Genomic DNA, 19,260 nt, shown 5'->3' on the forward strand with positions numbered 1-19,260 from the left:
CTATAAATATAAAACCTCTATTAGTAGCACTGAAAGCATGAAGAGCTTTCAATATATTTTTTGTAGAGCTTAATTTATAAAGTTCAAATGACACATTTACTAAGTATGATTTTAAAGATATAAACTCATACTTTAAAACATATACTCAACCTAGTTTACAAATTATATGAAATTTAACTACTTTTAGGCCTTATTTTTTTATAAGAGGCAGAAGCCTAGAGTTATCAATAACCTATTAAAATAAGCATAAATGTGAAACTAAGAACAAAAGTGTATTTACCACAATTATTCCCAACAACGTTTGAGAGATTTCAAGTGCGCCTCTTACCACAATAGCATGAGGAGAATGCACTAAAGGCTTTAGTTCATTCAGGTCATTTTCTGCCTGTAAAAATTGGTATAAAAGAAAAACAGAAATGTCACAAAATGCACATCAAATCTGTAATTTTAGCAGCAGTCACACAGCTCTATATGCCCTACTTTACCTTATCCCAGTCTCCTTCCATGACATGATTTCGGAATTTGGTAGCAGAAGGATGTTCTAAACGACATCCTGACTCTTGCATGAGGAGATCAACAGTCTGGCTGCAGGAAAGATACAGTGTAAAACAGACCTGACCAACTTTAGGGTTTTAATCTTCCAAATAAACTAATGTCCATGAAAACAGATGCAAAGTTTTTAAGCTAGCCTCATGATGAAGAAAAATTAGCTTTCATGTGCCTGGTTAAACAAACTTTATTTAAAACTGACACCTACATTTTTTCCTAGTCAAGTTAAAAACCTTTCTTGAAACCAGAATCAATGTAAGTTCTTCCTAGTTTGCCATTTAATGCCTCAATTTAATGTATAAAGTATAAAATTTCTAAAAATGTGCTGTAACCAACTAGTCGAATAAATGAAAAACCAGAATCTACATACTATATCACTACATTTTGAAAGACAAAAACTACTAGCTTCACACAAGGTAACAGAGATGACCCGTATCAGTTAAGAGCTTATATATCCAGGTATTATGTTGCATAGAAATTCTACTAGGTCAATCTTTAAAATTAAAATAAATCCAGCATCAAAAATCATTCCCTTTCTCTCTATACTAAAAATAGCAAATTTACTATGGTGTAGGTTCCAAACAGTCACGAGTTATTTCCTCCTGCTGCTGTCAGCTTGCTTCTTGTCTCAGTAATATGTTCTGTTAGCATTTACAAAATCTGTTTTCATACTAATCCTTTTCCCTAGGGAATAAAGTGAATTCTTTCTACCACATATTTGTCTTTGAGCACTTAAAAGATTCATCAACTGTATTTTTTTTTCCCTCATGTATTCTGGTATCTAAGAACCTTCATTTATCAGTCTTGTATTTTTTGTGCTTATGTTTCAATGCTTTCTTATTCAGCTTTAAAACTTAATTTTTAGCTAAGCAGTGCAATGATCTGCCTGAAAACCGAAATACTTATACCACTTTAAAAAAGTTCTGTTCTCCCCACTCTCCAAGAAATCCATAAATGCAAAAGTACACATCGGCTAGCCTGAGAGCTTAATCTACACTCTGAATGTAGGAAACTGCTGCTGCACGTCCTCCCCCCTTCATTTCATTCTGACTCTGCCTCTTCCACCTCCTTCATCAGGCACTCCCACCAATCCTACCTTCCACCCCCTTAGTTTTTCTTTGTGTGTATACAAAACGGTGGTTTTTGCCCAAGGTCGCTGTCTACCTTCACCCTATGTTAGGTATACAAGGCCACCTAAATTATATTTGAAAACAAATGGTTCACCAGATCAGATGTCCCCTTTTCAGAGGCGATCATCTTCTTGGTATTAAACTGAGATTTCAGACTAGTTAGGGTTAGGCCTCTTGTACACACACACAAGGGCCTTTAAACGACATCAACACTGTATCTTCATTATTCCCATCAGATTCATTCAACAACCTCTTTCCAAATGATCCCAGCCCCTCCGTTCCCATAAACACTTGTAGGTGATTGTCTTTCCTGATTGGTAGTTTGCTTGGGTTGTTGTCCGCCACGGTTGGGGGTGGGGAGGTGTCCCACAAAGATGCCTCCAAGATACACTTGAAAAACAAATCCTCCAAGGTTCATTATTTCCACCAGCTCTAATCCACCCCTCCCCCAACACATACAGAGACACACTCCCGCATCTGTCTTTATTGACAGACAATTAAGCTCTGAAGGTGCGTGGGGAGAAGTCATTCTTTGGGTTTCTCCTAACCCTTCCTAACCCCTCAACGCCTGTCTCGTCTCACAATTTGTCAGACTGATTGATTTTCCCCTATTTCCTTTCAGGTCCGCTCCTCCTCCCCGGTCGGCCTGAGCCGCGTCCTCCTGTGTACTGGGTCCTGCGTGCCCAGCACTCATTCTCCTTGACCGAGCTCTTTCAAGCCCCCGTCTCCCCTCCGCCCCTTCCCCTACCCCCCTGGAGCCTCTGTCCCTCGGTCTGTCCATCACCAGCTGCCGGTAAGGGATACTTACTTGAGCCCTAAGCCATTCAAGTGCTGTCCTATTAGCCTAATGACATCCTCATCTGACTGGGAGAGCCGCTTCTTCTTCTTGAGGCTGCTGCCCAGTTCTGGGGTGGCCAAGGAAGAGGCGGCGGCGGTGGTGGCGGAGGCAGCTGCGACGGTGGCTGAGGATGCGGCGGCCGCCCCGCCGGGAACCCCGTTATTGACATTCAGGCTGTTGCTATTGTTGCTGGCGGCGGAGGGGGCGGAAGGCAGGAGCCCATTGGCGTGGGCCAGGTCCCCCGCGGACGACGACGACGAAGGGGACGACTCCCCGTTCTGGGCCGACAAGCAGGCGAGTTCCGGGGTCTGTCCCTGGCCCCCGCCGCCCCCTCCTCCTCCACCGCCGCCGCCGCCACCTCCTCCTCCTCCTCCTGCCCCGTTGGCCTGCATGATGTTGCCGCTGACCAGGCTGTGGCCGCTACTTCGGTGGGGGACAGCAGCGGCGGCGGGAGGGGCAGCAGCCGGGGGGAGTCCCACCACTACCACCACGGAGGAGGAGGAGGAGGAGGAGGAGGAAGAGGACGACGAGGACGGAGGGGAGAGGCCTGCTCTGCCTGCCGAAGCCCCGGGCTCTCCTGCTCCCTCCGCCGCCGAGGCTCGGGGTTTCTTCCGCGGGGGCGGGGAGGCTCCGCCGGTGTCCGAGTCGGAGGAGGAGGAAGCGGAGGCCAGAGTTTCCTCGCCGAGAGAGGCCGTGGTGGGAAGCCGGTGGGGCGAGGCGGGGGAGGGGAGGCGGGGGCCGGGGAGAGGGTCGGGGTGAGGGGGGCCGGGGAGGGGGTCAGGGTAGGAGGGTGAGGGTGAGAGGAGGGGGAGGAGGAGGAGGGGGAGAAGGAGGATCCGGGCCCTTTCCCCCCCCCCTCCCGGAGGCAGCTCGGGGTGCGCGGCCCGGGGGTCGCGCCGGGGGGCGCCGCGGGGCGGCTGCGGGGGCGCGGGGCCCGCCGCTGGGCTGAGCCCCGGCAGTGGCTACGGCGGCGGCGGCGGCGGCGGGCGGCAGCGGAGGCAGCTGCCGCCTCTGTCCTCGGGTCCGCTCCGCTCTGCTCCCTGGTGTGTTGATTCTTCCCCCAGCTGCTGCCTAATGGAGTCCAGGCGCTCGCGTCACAGGAAATGCCTATACTGCCCTCCTCACTCACTTCCGGTGGCAGGTATGGAACCTATAGGGGGCCTGTCACCCAGCACGTGCGTCGGGGGCTGTCCCGGGGGTCAGGGGAGGGAGGCCAGCGGGCCGGCGGAGTCCGCCCCGACCCCGACCGCGACCCCGACTCCGATCCTTTCCTATCCCCGGCCCCGCTCGGGCCTTTCCCCTTGCGCCCTGGCTCGGCTGGCTCGACGAGCAGTAAGTTCGTAGCCGCCCTCCGAAGCCGGGCGTGCATGGGATGGCAGAGTTGGCGTGCGTGCGTGAGTCCACCAGTGTGGCCTGGGCATGTAAGGTGCGCGGAGGGACTGCATCTTCTCCATCAGGTGCTGAAGGTGAGGGTGGGGCAGGGGGCTAGGAGCTTCGACAGGCAGGAACTTCCAGACACAGGGCTGTGGTAGGCCCCTCTCTTAATGGTAACCAGGACAGAAATCGGGTTTCACAACCTACTTGTTTTAGGGTGGAAAAACTTGAATTTCCACAGCCAAGTGCCACACAGTTGCTGTACCCGGGGGCATCCCGGGAGCTGTGAGATAATGAGCCGGTGAGACTCTGCTCCACCCTGGGAAGGTGAGTTAGTCTAGAGGAGCATATCTGATGGGGACAAGAAGTCACAAAAAGGCTGTGTGGTGTGTAGAGAAGGGGGAGGGACTCTGCTGTTGAGGCTTCACTCTTTTTTAGCACTTGCCCAGCACCTCCTTCTCTCTTCCAGCTGCCTCTTGAGTCACTGCCCAGTTTAGGGAGCAGTAACATAAACCAAACAGTTGCCTCCAAAATATGCATTCTGAGAAGGATTCAGGCACCGATTCAGATCCAGGCTTGAAATTTTTACGTGGCATGTGAGCCTTCTGTGTCATCATGACTTACCAATTTATGTGAATGTAGAAATGCAGCGACAAAGACTGGGCTGAATCTTAATCATTGGCAAATGGTGTGCATTATCCCCAAACAATTATTTTCATGTATGTGGTATAGCATGTATACTCGATATGTACAAAGATTTTCTCAGAAATTTAAAGTCTTTTTCTGAAGTAGTTTTCCTGTGGGGAGGGGAAAAAAAACACCTTAGGTTCTAATTAATACATCATACATCACTGATATTTATTATAGTAACAACAAAGTAATTTTGAGGCCTTTGGAGACAGTCGTTTTTAATTTGGAAATACAATAAAAAATGATGCTGATGAGAAATTAGTAAAGAATCCTGAAGTTTATGGATCCTCAGACAGGAAGAAGTAAGAGGAAGGTCAATGCAGGATCTTACAGGGATTTGGTTTTGTAGTTCTTACTGCTTAAATTTGCTTCCAGGTGGCAGCTGTAATTGCAAGGTGACTCACATACAAATGTTTATATTCACCTGAGGCCGACCTGAGTTCTAGTTGAGGTTCATAGAGCTCTGTCACTGTATCCAGCAGAGCCTGAATTACTAGATAGTTAACACCCTCAGAGAGCCCTGTTTGTATATTAACTTTAGGCAACCTTATTATTAAAAGTGTTGTTTAGGCAAAATTTAATTTTTGCAAAGTGGTTTATAATAATTTATTAGGCCCATAGCAACATTGAAGACTTGCCTCTGAATAAAGTCTGTAGATTTTATAAAGGAAATCAGTCACTTCGTGGCAGCTACAGACAAAGCTCACGCTTCATTAACAAAAGTAAAATGATGAAAAATAAATTGGATTCCATTGCTATCTAAACTCTATATTCCAGTTTTTCTAATTTTTAGGTAACCAACACTGCTCGTGTTAGAATTCTGAATTTATAAAGTCCCTTACAGAACATTTTTCTCTGTACTAAAACACAGCTTGAGAATCTGTCATCTGAACTCCGGGTCTTTAGGTCTTTCTAGAGCCAAGTTTCAGGTCTATGTGCAGCTGAACAATTCTGAACTACCACTCTACACACTGAGGAACCTTCAGTAACACCACATTACCTGCAGAATAAAATCCAAATTCTGTCTTGCTCACCACAGGTTGGTTTCAGTCTTTCTTTTTCGCTTCATCTCTTATTGCCCCTCTTCAGGGACCTGTCTACTGTCCGCCAAATGTACTGGCTCATTTCTCCTTCAGAGTCTTTGACTACACTCTCCCATCTTTTCTTCACCTGTCTGATTCCAGTCAGTCTTTCAAGACTCAGCTCATTTCAAACCTCCTCAGGGGAGCCTTTCCTGACTTCTACTCTCCTAGCAGTCATTGTGAGTATCATTTATTAGGCTCCTCAATCGCAAAGGCTGCTTGTGATGTAACTTGCTAAGACCCCTTCTTCAGGTCATCAGAGAGAAGGCTTTCTAGACCTCTGTCCCCCTGATTTACCTTCCCCTTTTCACCCTCCTCCTAAAAAAGACTAAGATGAGTTTAGGAACAAAGGTCCAAGTTATCTTTTAGAAAAAAGAAATCAAGTGTGTATTTTGATACTTGATTCATTTGTATTTCTTTCTGTATTGTTTTAGATAGAGACCTGTTAAAAACAGGTCTCTATTTGACCCATCCTGTGTTAGGTTCCAAATAAGAGGTAACTTCTTGTCCTTGAAATAGCAAACAAGCCTTTTTCACATTTCTCACCTTTTTTCAGGGATGCTGTAGAATCAAATATAGAGTAGGTAGTCGAACTAATTGACCTCCAGGCCTTTCCAACTGTAAGAGGTCTGTGAACTGTATGAGACTCCCAACTAATGTATAAATTCCTTGAGGGCACGATCTGTGTATTGTTCATATAAGCCAGTATTTTTCGGCTTTTGGGTTATGACCCATTTGTAAGTCATAAAATCCATTTAGTGGGCCATAATTTGTATTTTAAAAAATAAGGTGACGAAGTATAAAAGCATAGAAGATATCCAAGTATCACTCAAAAGAGGGGTGATTATTATTTTGTGAAATTTTTGTTTCAATGACAGACACATGTCTATGCTTTACAAAGTAAAATATATTTCTTCTGTAGGCCATTGTCAAAAAAGTTTGAAAAACATTCATGTAAGCCAGTCCAGACTAGACTAGAAGGCAACTCAAGAAATAGGTGTTGGATATATAATTAACAAATCACTAGTACTGCCTACGGCAACTATTTTTTTTTTGTTTTTTTGAGACGGAGTTTCGCTCTGTCGCCCAGGCTGGAGTGCAGTGGCGCGATCTTGGCTCACTGCAAGCTCCATCTCCTGGGTTCACGCCATTCTTCTGCCTCAGCCTCCTGAGTAGCTGGGACTCCAGGCAACCACCACCATACCCGGCTAATTTTTTGTACTATTATTATTTTTTTTTAGTAGAGACGGGGTTTTACTGTTAGCCAGGATGGTCTCGATCTCCTGACCTCGTGATCTGCCCACCTCGGCCTCCCAAAATGCTGGGATTACAGGTGTGAGCCACTGCGCTGGCCTTTTTTTTTTTAAATACAGACACGGTCTCATTATGTTGCCCAGGCTGGTCTCAAACTCTTGAGCTCGAGCAATCCTCCCGTCTTGGCCTCCCAAAGTGTTAGGATTACAGGTGTGAGCTACCACTCCTGACCCCAAGACAACATCTTAACTGTAAAAATTAAACTCTACCATATTTTTAAAAGCTGAGATAGTATAAATGTTTATAATAAAACATAAAACCAACATTTCTCACAAGTCTTTGTAACTAGTAGAGACTGTAGTTGTTCTGTCCAGATATAAGTGTGGTATATCAACTTGGTACTTAGCAACACTGATATTTAATTTGTTAAATTTTTGTTAGGAAGAGGTAGTTTTCAGATCTCAGGTGTCTTTGGGAAGGAATATTTTTATATTTATATCTCCAGCTTCATTCCTAGCTTTTCTTTGGGATGCTAAAATTGTCTAGCTGGACTTGTTGGGCCTGGGTGGGATTGGGAGAATTCAGGAGAGCACGGTTCTTGGGCCAGAACAGTTGGTCAGCTGATTGACTCTAGGCAAGTCATTTAACTTTCGCAGCCCCTCAGGCATGTCATGTGTAAGTGGGGATGACATTGGCCTACCTGCTTGCTAGAGTTAATGTGTGGGTCATGAGATAACGAATATAACAAATATTTGGAAAAGTACTATGTTGAAATATTTTAAAATAAAATTTAAATCTCTCTTCATTTAGAAAGGATTTGAGGCAGCTAAATGCAGAGGTATAAGATGGTTTTTTGGTTATGATTGTTTCTGAGCTGTGACTCTGTAGTCACTTTCTTACTCAGCCCTGCCACTCAGCTGTATTCCTCTGTAGCTCTGGGCAGACCACTCTGAACATGGCTTCATATTGGCCTTCCATGAGTGGGTGAAGGACATAGTCATCTGGCAGTTTTACCTGCTGTTCTATGCATGCCTCTCCGGCGCTTGCTTATTTTCCCCTTCTGCAAACATTCCGTTCATGCCATGGGCATTCAGTACAGTCCTGTAAGCAAGGGTAGGGGCGGCACACCAGGTGGAGTTAAGCACAAAGACAGGACGACTGCTTTGCCACAGGCGTCTTTACAACCAGCAGTGAACAGTTAGACATATTCACCTTCCTCTCAGTGGAAAACAGTCCTCTTCTCAGTAGCCCTCTCATGTTCTTGAGACCCATTTGGTATAAATAACAATGTTGCAGGAAATTTCCTGAAGGAACTGAAATGAACCATAGAAATGAGATCGTTCTTTTCCTACCACGCAGCTGGGATTAGACTGCTTAGTTTGTACTTGCAGCACTGACTTTGCAGTATGGGTCGTATTTAAAAAAAAAAAATTTAACACTCAGCTATGGGTACAAAGATAGTCACTGAAACATTATTATTTAATTTTATTTATTTATTTATTTTTGAGATGGAGTCTCACTCTGTTGCCAGGCTGGAGTGCAGTGGTGCAATCTCGGCTCACTGCAACCTCAGCCTCCCAGGTTCAAGTGATTCTCCTACCTCAGCCTCCCAAGTAGCTGGGACTACAGGCGTGCACCACCATCCCCAGGTAATTTTGGTTTTTGTTTTGTTTTGTTTTTTGAGACGGAGTCTCGCTCTGTCGCCCAGGCTGGAGTACAGTGGCGCAATGTCGGCTCACTGCAAGCTCTGCCTCCTGGGTTCATGCCATTCTCCTGCCTCAGCCTCCAGAGTAGCTGGGACTACAGGCACCCGCCACCACACCCGGCTAATTTTTTGTATTTTTAGTAGAGGCGGGGTTTCACCCTGTTAACCAGGATGGTCTCGATCTCCTGACCTCGTGATCTGCCCACCTTGGCCTCCCAAAGTGCTGGGATTACAGGTATGAGCCACTGCGCCCAGCCAATTTTGGTATTTTTAGTAAAGATGGGGTTTCACCATGTTGACCAGGATGGTCTCGATCTCTTGACCTCATGATCCGCCTGCCTCGGCCTCCCAAAGTGCTGGGATTACAGGCATGAGCCACCACGCCTGGCTGCATTATTATTATTATTATTTTATTTTGAGTTAGGGTCTTGCTCTGTTGTCCAGGCTGGAGTACAGTGGTGCAGTCATGGCTCACTGCAGCCTCAACCTCCAAAGTTCAAGTGGTCTTTCTGCCCCAGCCTTTTGAGTAGCTGGAACTAAGGCGCACACTACCACACCTGGCTAATTTTTTATTTTTTGTCTAGAGGCAGGGTCACCCTATGTTGCCAAGGCTGATCTTGAACTCCTGAGCTCAAGCAGTCCTCCTGCCTTTGCCTCCCAAGGTTCTGGGATTACAGACATGAGCAACCACTTCTGGCCTGAAGCATTAAGAGCAAAAAGAAAGTGGTAATCACCATGTGCTGATATGGATATAGTACCAAGATATGTTATTAAGTGAATAATGCATGTTACAAAAGTGTGCATAATATGATGCATTTTGGTAAATAAATTTATGTATATATGCACATATTGTTTTCTCTGGTAGGAAAGAAAAGCATAAACAGGGTTTTTCTTTGATGGATGGACTGGGGAAGTGAGGGGAGAAGTTCTTATTTTTCCATTTAATACTACTCCTTAGTGTTTGAATTTTATAGCTGTATACAGTATTAAGTATTTCTAAAAAGTGCCAAGGGGTTATTTGGGTTGTGAGATTGTACATAATTTTTCTTTCTTTTTATATTAATGTTATGCTTCTAAAGCACTCACGTTTTTAAAAGAATACTCAAAAAACATCAAAATGTTCATAATAAAAACATGCCAGATAAGGCAATGTTATTAAGTGTATTTGACAGTAAGTATTTGTTTTTCTAAAATCTCCTTCTCATTACCCATACCTCTTATATTCTCAGACTGCCATCTCTGCACACACCCACCCCATCTCTCATTTGGTTAAGTTCATCTGGGGAATAAAGGGCAAAAAGACATTCCTATTTATTAACTTTGAAAAGTAGATAAATAATTAATAGCCGCAGGAGTCCCTGCATAGACTGTTTAACAACAGGCCCTTTGGGCAGTCTTCCTTCTTCCCAGTTCCGAATGTGTTGTTCATCCCTCTGGCATTATGATAATCACAATAATCAATGGTGAAACACAATTATGACTGTTAACAACAAATTCTAATTATCATAAGAAAATGTTTCTGAATATGTGTATGCATCCCCTGTAGATGTAATGGACCAATAACTAGGCATTTAAAACTGAAAAATTTGAAAGACTGTAGTAGATTATTCATAAAGTTTAAAAAATTGTTGAAGAGATCTTGAGGCTTCTTCAGTTAATCATTTTTTAAAATTATGCTCTTTAAATAATACTAAATGTGTAGGCAAACATGAAATATTATAATAGCCTACATTTAAAAAAATTTATTAAATGAAAGACCACGAATGTCAGTCATTAACAACAAAAAGCAAAACAATAACTCTTAGCTTCTTGTGGCTAGTGGAGGGGTGCTTGGCCAACTCAGGACTAACAGAGTTTGGGAGATTTGTTGATTCCCTTCGAATTTGTTGATTCGTCTTCCTTCGTTGCTCAGGCAGGAGTGCAGTGGCACGATCATGGCTCACTGCACCCACCTTGAGGTGGGCTCAAGCAATCCTCCCACCTCAGCCTCCCAAGTAGCTGGGACCACAGGCATGCACTACCACACCTGGCTAACTTTTTGTAGAGTCAGAGTCTCCCCATGTTGCCCAGGCTGGTCTTGAACTCCTGGGCTCAAATAATTATCCCGCCTCAGCTTCCCAAAGTGCTGGGATTATAGGCAAGAGCCTGGCCTCTCTTACTGGGGTTTGTATCATCACACATAACAGTAGCCTTTCTCTATGAGTTCCTGAAAAATAAGGATGTACATTTTCTGCTACACCTCTGACCCCTTATTTCAGAATGTCTTTTTCTCTGTCCCCAGATTATTGACAAATACTGTGGCATAGAAGTAGATGTGTTTTTAAGATTTAGCCAGAGTGTCAACAACACTGTTCTTTTCATTTTGTTTCCTAGTGCCCAGTTGTTCCATTCTTAGCCTTTTTTTCCCTGTGATGGTGGATGTCCACAGCAGGGCTTCTGTGATTATGAAGTAATAGCGCTAACACTAGGAAGACAAGGTTGTAAGTGCTTTACATATATTGTACTCTTTTAATCTTCCCGTCAACCTTATGAAGGCTGTCTTTTCATTAGCCACATTTTACAGGTGAGAAACTGAAGCACAGAAAACTTGAGGTCATATAGCTGGTGTGTGGCTCCAGAGCCGTGTTCTCAACCCCTTCATTACATGACTTTTTGGAGATGGCTTGTGTTAGTCCAAAAAGTAGCCACTGTTTAAATTCCTTAGGGGTTAAAAGAAAAAATGGAGCAAGTCCTATACATTCATTTTTGAACTTTTCCCTTTTTGGGTATATGAAACCTCGGCTCCTCACCTTTGAAGCCTGTATCATTTCATTAACCTAATTAGTAGTAGGTAGGTAAGCCCGTTAGGGGCACTAAAAGATTTTCTTTCCTCCAGAAGCTATCACAGGGGGTACCTGAATGCTTTGTACCAAAGGTGTAGTTCATTTCTCCAAGAAATACTTGTTGAAACAGACATTATGTCCAGTAGGGATAGCACACTAAGCTAGGCGTTAACTTGGAGATTTATCAGTTTAGGACACTTCATCTTGAAATGGCAAAGCAAGGCGAGAAGGAGGAAATGATTTTTCTTTCCCTGTGAACTGAGAAGGCTCCCAAACCTGGAGGGCTTCCTGGGAGACACATTAAGTCAGAAGGCCCTAGCCAGGTTTATATTTACAACTACTTGCATCTATCTAATGAGGGTTTCTAAACTGTGTAGGCCTGTGGTAGTCTAGATCCCTGGAATAAGAGCCAGACTTGATTTATACGGGAATTCATACTTGATTACTCCATTAGCAGCTCCAGCTAGGTCAGCTGGCAAAGGAAGCCACAGATAACTAACTGAGATGAGGCTCGATAGCATAAGCTTGATATCTAGGGACAAGACAGGAAAGGTCAGCTCAGGGAGAATACAGGAGCTTCTTTTAAGAGTCTTCTGTTTTAGACAAAGCAACCGGGCTACCTAGAGACCTTACCTTGGCATACACCCCAAAGAATATAGGTAAATGAATGCTCTGCCCAATTTTATATATATATATATATTTTAGGCTGCTTCTCTGAGAGTAGAGACACTGTCGCCTGTGCTGGTCAGTGTGCAGATGTGGTTTGGGATGTCCTCTGTTTCAGAGACTGCTTGATAGTGAGGGGTTAGCCAAGATGATTTCTTGAGGTCCCTATAGCCTAGGGATTCAGTGTTTATGGAAGCTGCATTGCTACTACATAATCTTATTTGATTAGCCCAGGTAGGGGCAGAAGACAAGAGTCATAAATAGGCAAACAGTATAAAACCTTGGATTTGTTCTAGATTTTTAAAAAGTTTTATTATGCAGTATTTTAAACATACATGAAGGTAAAGAGATGGTGTAGCAATTCCCATGTCCCCACCATCCAGCTATGATAGCTATCATCTATGCTTGTGTTATCTGTCCTCTCTCCTGATTATTTTGAAGTAAATCCAAGATATTACTTATTTATAATATATTTACTTATACTTCAGTATATAGCTCTAAAAGATAAAACCTTCTTTTGAAAATATTGCCTTAATACCATCATCACACCTAAAAAATTAATATTGTCATCAGATACGCAATTAATCTCAAAATTTTCCAACTGTCTCACAATTTCTTTTAACAGTTGGTTTGTATGAAGCAGGATCTAAAAAGGCCAACATGTGGCATTTGTTTTTTATTTTTATTTTTATTTTTGAGACAGAGTCTCGCTCTGTTGCCTAGGCTGGAGTGCAGTGGCTCACTGCAACCTCTGCCTCCTGGGTTCAAGTGATTCTCCTGCCTCAGCCTCCCGAGCAGCTGGCTTGTGCCACCATGCCCAGCTAATTTTTGTATTTTCAGTAGAGGCGGAGTTTCACCATATTGGCCAGGCTGGTCTCAAACTCCGGACCGTGTGATCCACCCTCCTCGGCCTTCCAAAGTGCCGAGATTACAGGCGTGAGCCACTGCGCCCTGCTGGTTTCTTTTTCTTTTAGACGGAATCTTGCTCTGTCACTCCGGCTGGAGTGCAGTAGCGCCATCTCGGCTCACTGCAACCTTTGACTCCCGGGTTCAAGCAATTCTCCTGCCTCAGTCTTTTGAATGGATGGGATTACAGGCGTGCGTCACCACGCCTGGCTAATTTTTGTATTTTTAGTGTAGATGAGGTTTCACCATGTTGGTCAGGCTGGTCTCAAACTCCTGACCTTGTGATCTGCCTGCCTCGGCCTCCCAAAGTGCTGGGATTACAGGCATAAGCCACCACACCTGGCCCTGTTTTTGTTTTTGTTTTTTTTTTTAGTAAACATCTTTATTAAAGTATAATATGTAGAAAGGAGTATATACATCCTTAATTGTACAACTCAGTTTTTTCTAGTGAATGTACCTGTGAAACCATCACCCAGGTCATGAAATAGAACATTACCAGGACCCCAATAGTATCTTATTGTAGTTTTAATTTGCATTTCTCTGATGACTAATGGTGTGTGTATATAAATACATAAGTGTATATATAGTCCTACATATATGTATGTCTATATACATATTTTGCTATTTGGATGTTTTCTTTTGTGAAGTGCCTTTTCAAATCTTTTGCTTGTTCCTCCTCTTTTAAGATTGTGTTGCCTTTTGGCCGGGTGTGGTGGCTCACACCTATAATCTCAGCACTTTGGGAGGCCAAGGTGGGTGGGTCACCTGAGGTCAGGAGTTTGAAATCAGCCTGGCCAACATGGTGAAACCCTGTCTGTACTAAAAATACGAAAATTAGCCAGGCCTGGTGGTGCATGCCTATAATCCCAGCTACTTGGGAGTCTGAGGCCGGAGAGTCGCTTGAACCTGGGAGGTGGAGGTTGCAGTGAGCTGAGATCATGCCACTGCATTCCAGCTTTGGTGACCAAGTGGGACTGTGTTTTAAAAAAAAAAAAAAGGATGGTGTTGCCTTTCTATTATTAATTTGTGGAATTCTGTGTATATTCTGGATGTGAGTCCTTTGTTGGATGTATGTACTGTAAATTTATTTTCCCTCTGTGTGGTTTGCTTTTGCTCTCTTAATGTCTTGATGAACAGAAGTTCTTAATGAAATCCAGTTCATCAGTTGTTCTCTTTATGGTTTGTGCTTTTTGTGTTTTACTTTAGAAGTCATTTCTTGTCCTCAACGGCATAAAGATATTCTTCTGTGTTATATCCTCTGGAAGTTTCAGTGTTTTGCCTTTCATGTTTATGTCTGGAATTTAATTTTCTGACTGGTGTGAGGTAGGGGCCACGGTTCATTGTTTTTCCATGTGAATGTCCGGTTGACCCACACCACAGGGTAAAGAAAATCCTTTCCCCTCTATCTTGCAGTGGTGTTGTTATAAATTAGAGCACTGTACATGAGTGGGTGTGTTTCTAAACTCTCTGCTCAATTGCTGTATTCACATATCTTTATGTTTTAACTGGCAAAAGTTTGTGCTAATAGCATACTGACTTACTGACTGCTGTAATTTTATAAGAAGTTTGCCATTTGGTAGTATAATTATTTCAACTTTTTTTTTTTTTTGTCAGTATAGTCTTGGCTATTCTTGGCCCCTTTGCATTTCATATAAAGTATAGACTCGTCAATTTCCACAAAACAATTTGTGAAATTTTGATTGGAACTGCATTAAATCTTTGGGTCAATTTTGGGAGAGCAGACATCTTTACAACATTGAAGCTTTGTGTCTAGGAATATGGCATGTTTCTCTACTTATATAGTTCTTTAAGTCTTTAATTTTTCTTAGTAATGTTTCATGGTTTTCTGTGTAGAAGTCTTGTACATCTTTTTCCTAGGTATCGGATTTTTTTGACGCTAACGTAAATGGTATGTTTGAAATTTCATTTTTCTCTTCCTGTCCTAATGTTAAGACTATGAACAGGGACTTCATCATCAAAGATGAACGCCCACATCAGTAGTATTCTTTAGTCTTGAGTTAAGGAGCTTCATTTAAAAGTCTACTGTTAAAAGACTCAAATTAAGTCTAAATTCCACTTAGAAATAATTTAATGATATAGCTGATGTTCCATTATTTTTAAAGAATCAGATTTAAATTCCCCCTTTGGAAGCACTGGGAAGAGGGGGACTCAAAGAAGTCTATCTAGGTGAGGGAGGAAAGAGTCTCCTGGGCAGAACTCATCCTAAGGGAGCTGGAGCCAGAGTGGACCCAGCTGAGCCCGTAACAAAGCCCTGAGGGAGGGAGGGTAGATGGTGTCGGTCACTCACTTGCCTTCCAGCGTGGGTGCCCATGGGCTCATAGCTCATCTCAGTCCTTTGGAGGATGGCATAAAAAGGGAGGGCTGCAAGTAAAAATGTAAAGAACTTTTAGGAATTGTGTTAGGGTTCTCCCGAGAGACAGAACCAATAGGATAGATCTAGATCTATAGATATATGGGAGGAGGGTTATTAGGGAATTGGCTCACTGGATTCTGGAGGCTGAGAAGCCCCTCAATAGGGTGCATCTGCAAGCGGGAGCCCCTGGGATGCTGGTAGTGTGGCTCAGTCCAAGTCTGAAAGCCCTAGAACTAGGGAAGCTGATGCTGTACTTCTCAATCTGAAGTCAAAGGCCCAAGAACCTAGGGGGCTGCTGGTTAAGTCCTGGAGTCCCAAGGCCAGAGAGCCTGGAGTTCTGATGACTGAGGGCAGGAGGAGGAGAGTGTCCCAGCTCCAGGAGAGAGGAAATCCTTTTCTCTGCTTTTTTTGTTCTATCTGGGTCCCCAGCCAGTTGGATGGTGCCCGCCCACATTGAGGGTGGGTCTTCCCCACTCAGTCCACTGACTCACACACCAGTCTCCTGTGGAAACCCTGGCAGACACACCCAGAAACAGTGCTTCACCAGTTCTCTATTCCTTAATCCAGTCAAGTTGGCACCTAAAATTAACCATCACAGTGGTAATTTCAGAAAACACTGGACATAAGCTGTACCTGCCTTTTATGTCATATTACAAAGAGGGCATTGTCCCTTACCTTATAATAAACCCCCATTGCTTTGGCAACTTATGGCAGGACCACCAGAGGTGTCCCCATGGCCAGTAGGAGAGAAGGTAGTAGAAATAATAGCTGGCATTTATTCAATGCCTGCTCTGCTTTAGGCACTATTCAAAGTACTATATAAATATTAACCCATTTTGTCATCACAAGCACCTCCACAAGGTAGGCTAGAGGTTAGTTAATGAAAATAATAACATTATTATTATTTTTACAAGGGTGGAAACTAAGGCACAGAGGGGCTAAATAATTTGCCCAAGGTCACACAGCTCGTCAAGGGCAAAGCCAGGATTCCAACCTAAGCTGGCAGTCACTAGAGCCCATGCTCTTAACATTATATAGTCTTTCAAGTGGCAGCAGCAGATGGGGGCTGGAGGAGGAGAAAATGGATAAACTCAGCCAGGTGTGGTGGCGGATGCCTGTAGTCCCAGCTGCTTGGGAGGCTGAAGTGGGAGGATTGCTTGAGCCCAGGAGGTTGAGGCTGCAATGAGCTGTGATCGTGCCACTGTACTCCAGCCTGGATAACAGAGCAAGATCCTGTCTCTCAAAAAACACACACAAAAAAATCAGAAATAAACTGGAGATCCTCACAGAGCATCTTGATAGATAGCTGACTGTACTTGCTTTTGAGTACCTGTGAGATGTCCCTTGAGACTGTCAGAATTATCTTGGAATGGAAGTGGGGCTACTTTGGAAGAGGCTGGGGTTAAATTAGCAATTAAAGTCAAGAAAAATGAAACAGGGGAGGTAATTATAATTTGATCTTTAGATCAGATTCAGACTTAAGAAACATTACATCCATTGATGTTTTCAAGTTTGTCACCTTAAAGTTTTCTTGGAGTAAGCGGGATCATGACTTCTGATCTGTTCTTTCTCTGAGGTGACAGGCACATCTATATTTAGACCAATAGTCATGCGTCCATGGTGATGGATCAGTGTGTGCCTCCCAAAATGGCCGTTCAGTGCAATCCCACGTGTATCGTTTTGAACAGATAAATCACCAGCACTGCACATTTGATGTACACACACCAGAGGGACTTCTGTATGCATTTACTTATTCAGCAGATAAACTCATATTTATGCTAGGACCATAGATAGCCACTTGGGCAAGTATCCATGAGCTCATGCAAGCAAGCAGACTCAGATTCAGTCACCTCACAGGCAGAGTGAATTTGGAGCTCCAGAGGCCTCGTGCCTGCCTGAGAGCTATTCATTTCCACGAAGAACGTCACAATTTCTCCCACTGACAGGAATCAGAAGCTGGGATTCTTTTTTTTTTTTTTTTTTTTTCTGAGATGGAGTTTCACTCTTTTTGCCCAGGCTGGAGTGCAATGGCATGATCTTGGCTCACTGCAACCTCCACCTCTCAGGTTCAAGCGATTCTCCTGCCTCAGCCTCCCAAGTAGCTGGGATTACAGGCGCCTGCCACCACAACCAGCTTATTTTTTGTATTTTTAGTAGAGACGGAGTTTCACCATATTGGCCAGGATGGTCTCGATCTCTTGACCACGTGATCCGCCTGCCTCAGCCTCCCAAAGTGCTGGGATTACAGGTGTGAGCCACCGCGCCTGGCCAGAAACTGGGATTCTCTTTAACCCCATCCATTCTTTCATCTCCCGAATCTCCTGTGTCACTAAGCTCTATTGATCCTACCCTTTTCATAGCTTTTAATCTGTCTCCTCTCTTCCATCTCCATTGCCACTAATAGTTTGGGTTTACATCCTTTTATTCCACCTGGATTAGACAGTAGCCTTCTAAATGTTTTGTTCCTTTCTCTAATTTGTTGCCATCACTGCTACCAAAATTATTATTGTTATTTTTTTCCAAGAGAGGGGGTCTTGCCGTGTCACCCAGGCTGGAGTGCAGTAGGGCGATCATAGCTCACTGCTGGCTTGAATTCCCAGGCTCAAGTGATCCTCCCACCTCAGCCTCCTGAGCTGGGACTACAGGCACGCACCACCACCCCCGGCTACAAAATTATCTTTATAAAGCATGAAACCATTATGTCACTTCCCTACTTAAAACTATGTAAAATGATTTCAGTGGCCCTCACTGCTTACATGATACAATCTAATGTCCAGGTACTGGTCTGCATGGCTTCTTAAGAACTGGCCCATGCCTCTCTTTGGAGGCCCAGTCTCCCTCAAGTCCCTCACCTGTGGCTCCAGTCACACCAGACCTCTTGGGGCTCCTGGAACCTGTGGCCTGCTTTCAGTTGTGGATATTTGCTGAATGGATTCTTCCATTCATCCAAACCATCCATTCTTTCAACACACACACATACACACATTATACACACACACACACACACACATATGTATATATTATTGGGAAGCCCCCTGAGCCAGAATAGGTTCAGAGACTCCCTCAACAAATATTTTTTGAGCACTTGCTCTATGCAAGACACTTCTAGGTGCTAGAAATATACAGTGAACAAGACACAAAATCTTTATTTCCATGGAGCTCATATTCTTATAAGCTTACACAAACTTATATTCTAGTCTTATATTGTGTCTTCTAGGGAAGACCAACAAAAAGAAATAAATAAACAGGAAATGCATCAAAAAGAAACAGGAAATGTATCAGGTGGCGTGACGATGTGATGTGCTAGGCAGAGATTTAAAGTAGGATCACGTGACACAGTGCGTGGGAAGACCCCGTCTACTGAATGGCCAGGGAGGGCCTCTCTCAGGGGTACCCTTGAGGCTGAGATCTGAATGAACTACTCTCGTGAAGATCAGGGTAAAGAGCATTCCAGGCAGAGGGAACAGATAATACAAAGGACTTAGGGTGAGAACGAACTGACTTTTAGAATAAACACCCTGGTTAGCTAAAGCCAGGGCATTAAAAGGACGCAATGAAGAAAATGCCTCTAAGGGAGATAGAACTGAAGAGAGATCATAGCTGGTTGTGGAGCCAAAGGTAAATTATTCTTTAAGAAGTACTAGATATTTATTGGCAGCTGCTAATAGCAAAATAAAAAAGGTCCTGTTGTTCACAACTGATGCACAAAAGTACTTAGGAATGTAGGGAGCAGACACCCCCTCCACATCTCACTTGGAGCCATGCGATCTGTGTCAAGATGGCCTGTGTGAAAAGCCACCAGTTATAGTTCATGTGGGTTTCCATTATTCTTTGGGCCTTCACTTTGCCCAAGGCACACAGTTAATATAA

General features: G+C 43.9%; 2 protein-coding genes across 13 annotated transcripts in view; one reads left to right on the plus strand and one right to left on the minus strand.

Annotated features, from left to right (window-relative positions):
- Nucleotides 1-3,338, minus strand: part of WDR26 (WD repeat domain 26) — a 50,452-nt gene extending 47,114 nt beyond the window's left edge. For 3 of the 8 annotated variants that reach the window (XR_008649550.2, XM_063613378.1, XM_055233810.2), the window contains exons 1-3: nucleotides 2,488-3,043; nucleotides 486-585; nucleotides 281-385 (exon numbers count right to left, since the gene is read on the minus strand). Coding sequence is in view for 7 of the 8 variants with exons in the window: in XM_063613378.1 (XP_063469448.1) it covers nucleotides 281-385; nucleotides 486-585; nucleotides 2,488-2,909 (627 nt within the window). In the remaining variant the exon portion in view is untranslated. Of the gene's footprint in view, nucleotides 1-280; nucleotides 386-485; nucleotides 586-2,487 lie in introns of all 8 variants that reach the window. The other 5 variants (XM_055233813.2, XM_055233811.2, XM_063613379.1 and 2 more) reach the window with 3 other exon arrangements.
- Nucleotides 3,339-3,616: 278 nt separating this feature from the next.
- The window catches only part of CNIH3 (cornichon family AMPA receptor auxiliary protein 3), a 323,021-nt gene continuing 307,377 nt past the window's right edge, over nucleotides 3,617-19,260 (plus strand). For 2 of the 5 annotated variants that reach the window (XM_055233820.2, XM_055233822.2), the window contains exon 1: nucleotides 3,617-3,983. In XM_055233820.2, the coding sequence (XP_055089795.2) occupies nucleotides 3,621-3,983 (363 nt within the window). In that variant the 5' untranslated portion in view covers nucleotides 3,617-3,620. The remainder of the gene's footprint in view (nucleotides 3,984-19,260) is intronic. The other 3 variants (XM_063613424.1, XM_063613422.1, XM_063613423.1) reach the window with 2 other exon arrangements.

This window comes from Symphalangus syndactylus, chromosome 19 (genome assembly GCF_028878055.3).
Source record: "Symphalangus syndactylus isolate Jambi chromosome 19, NHGRI_mSymSyn1-v2.1_pri, whole genome shotgun sequence".
Classification (NCBI taxonomy): Eukaryota; Metazoa; Chordata; class Mammalia; order Primates; family Hylobatidae; genus Symphalangus; species Symphalangus syndactylus.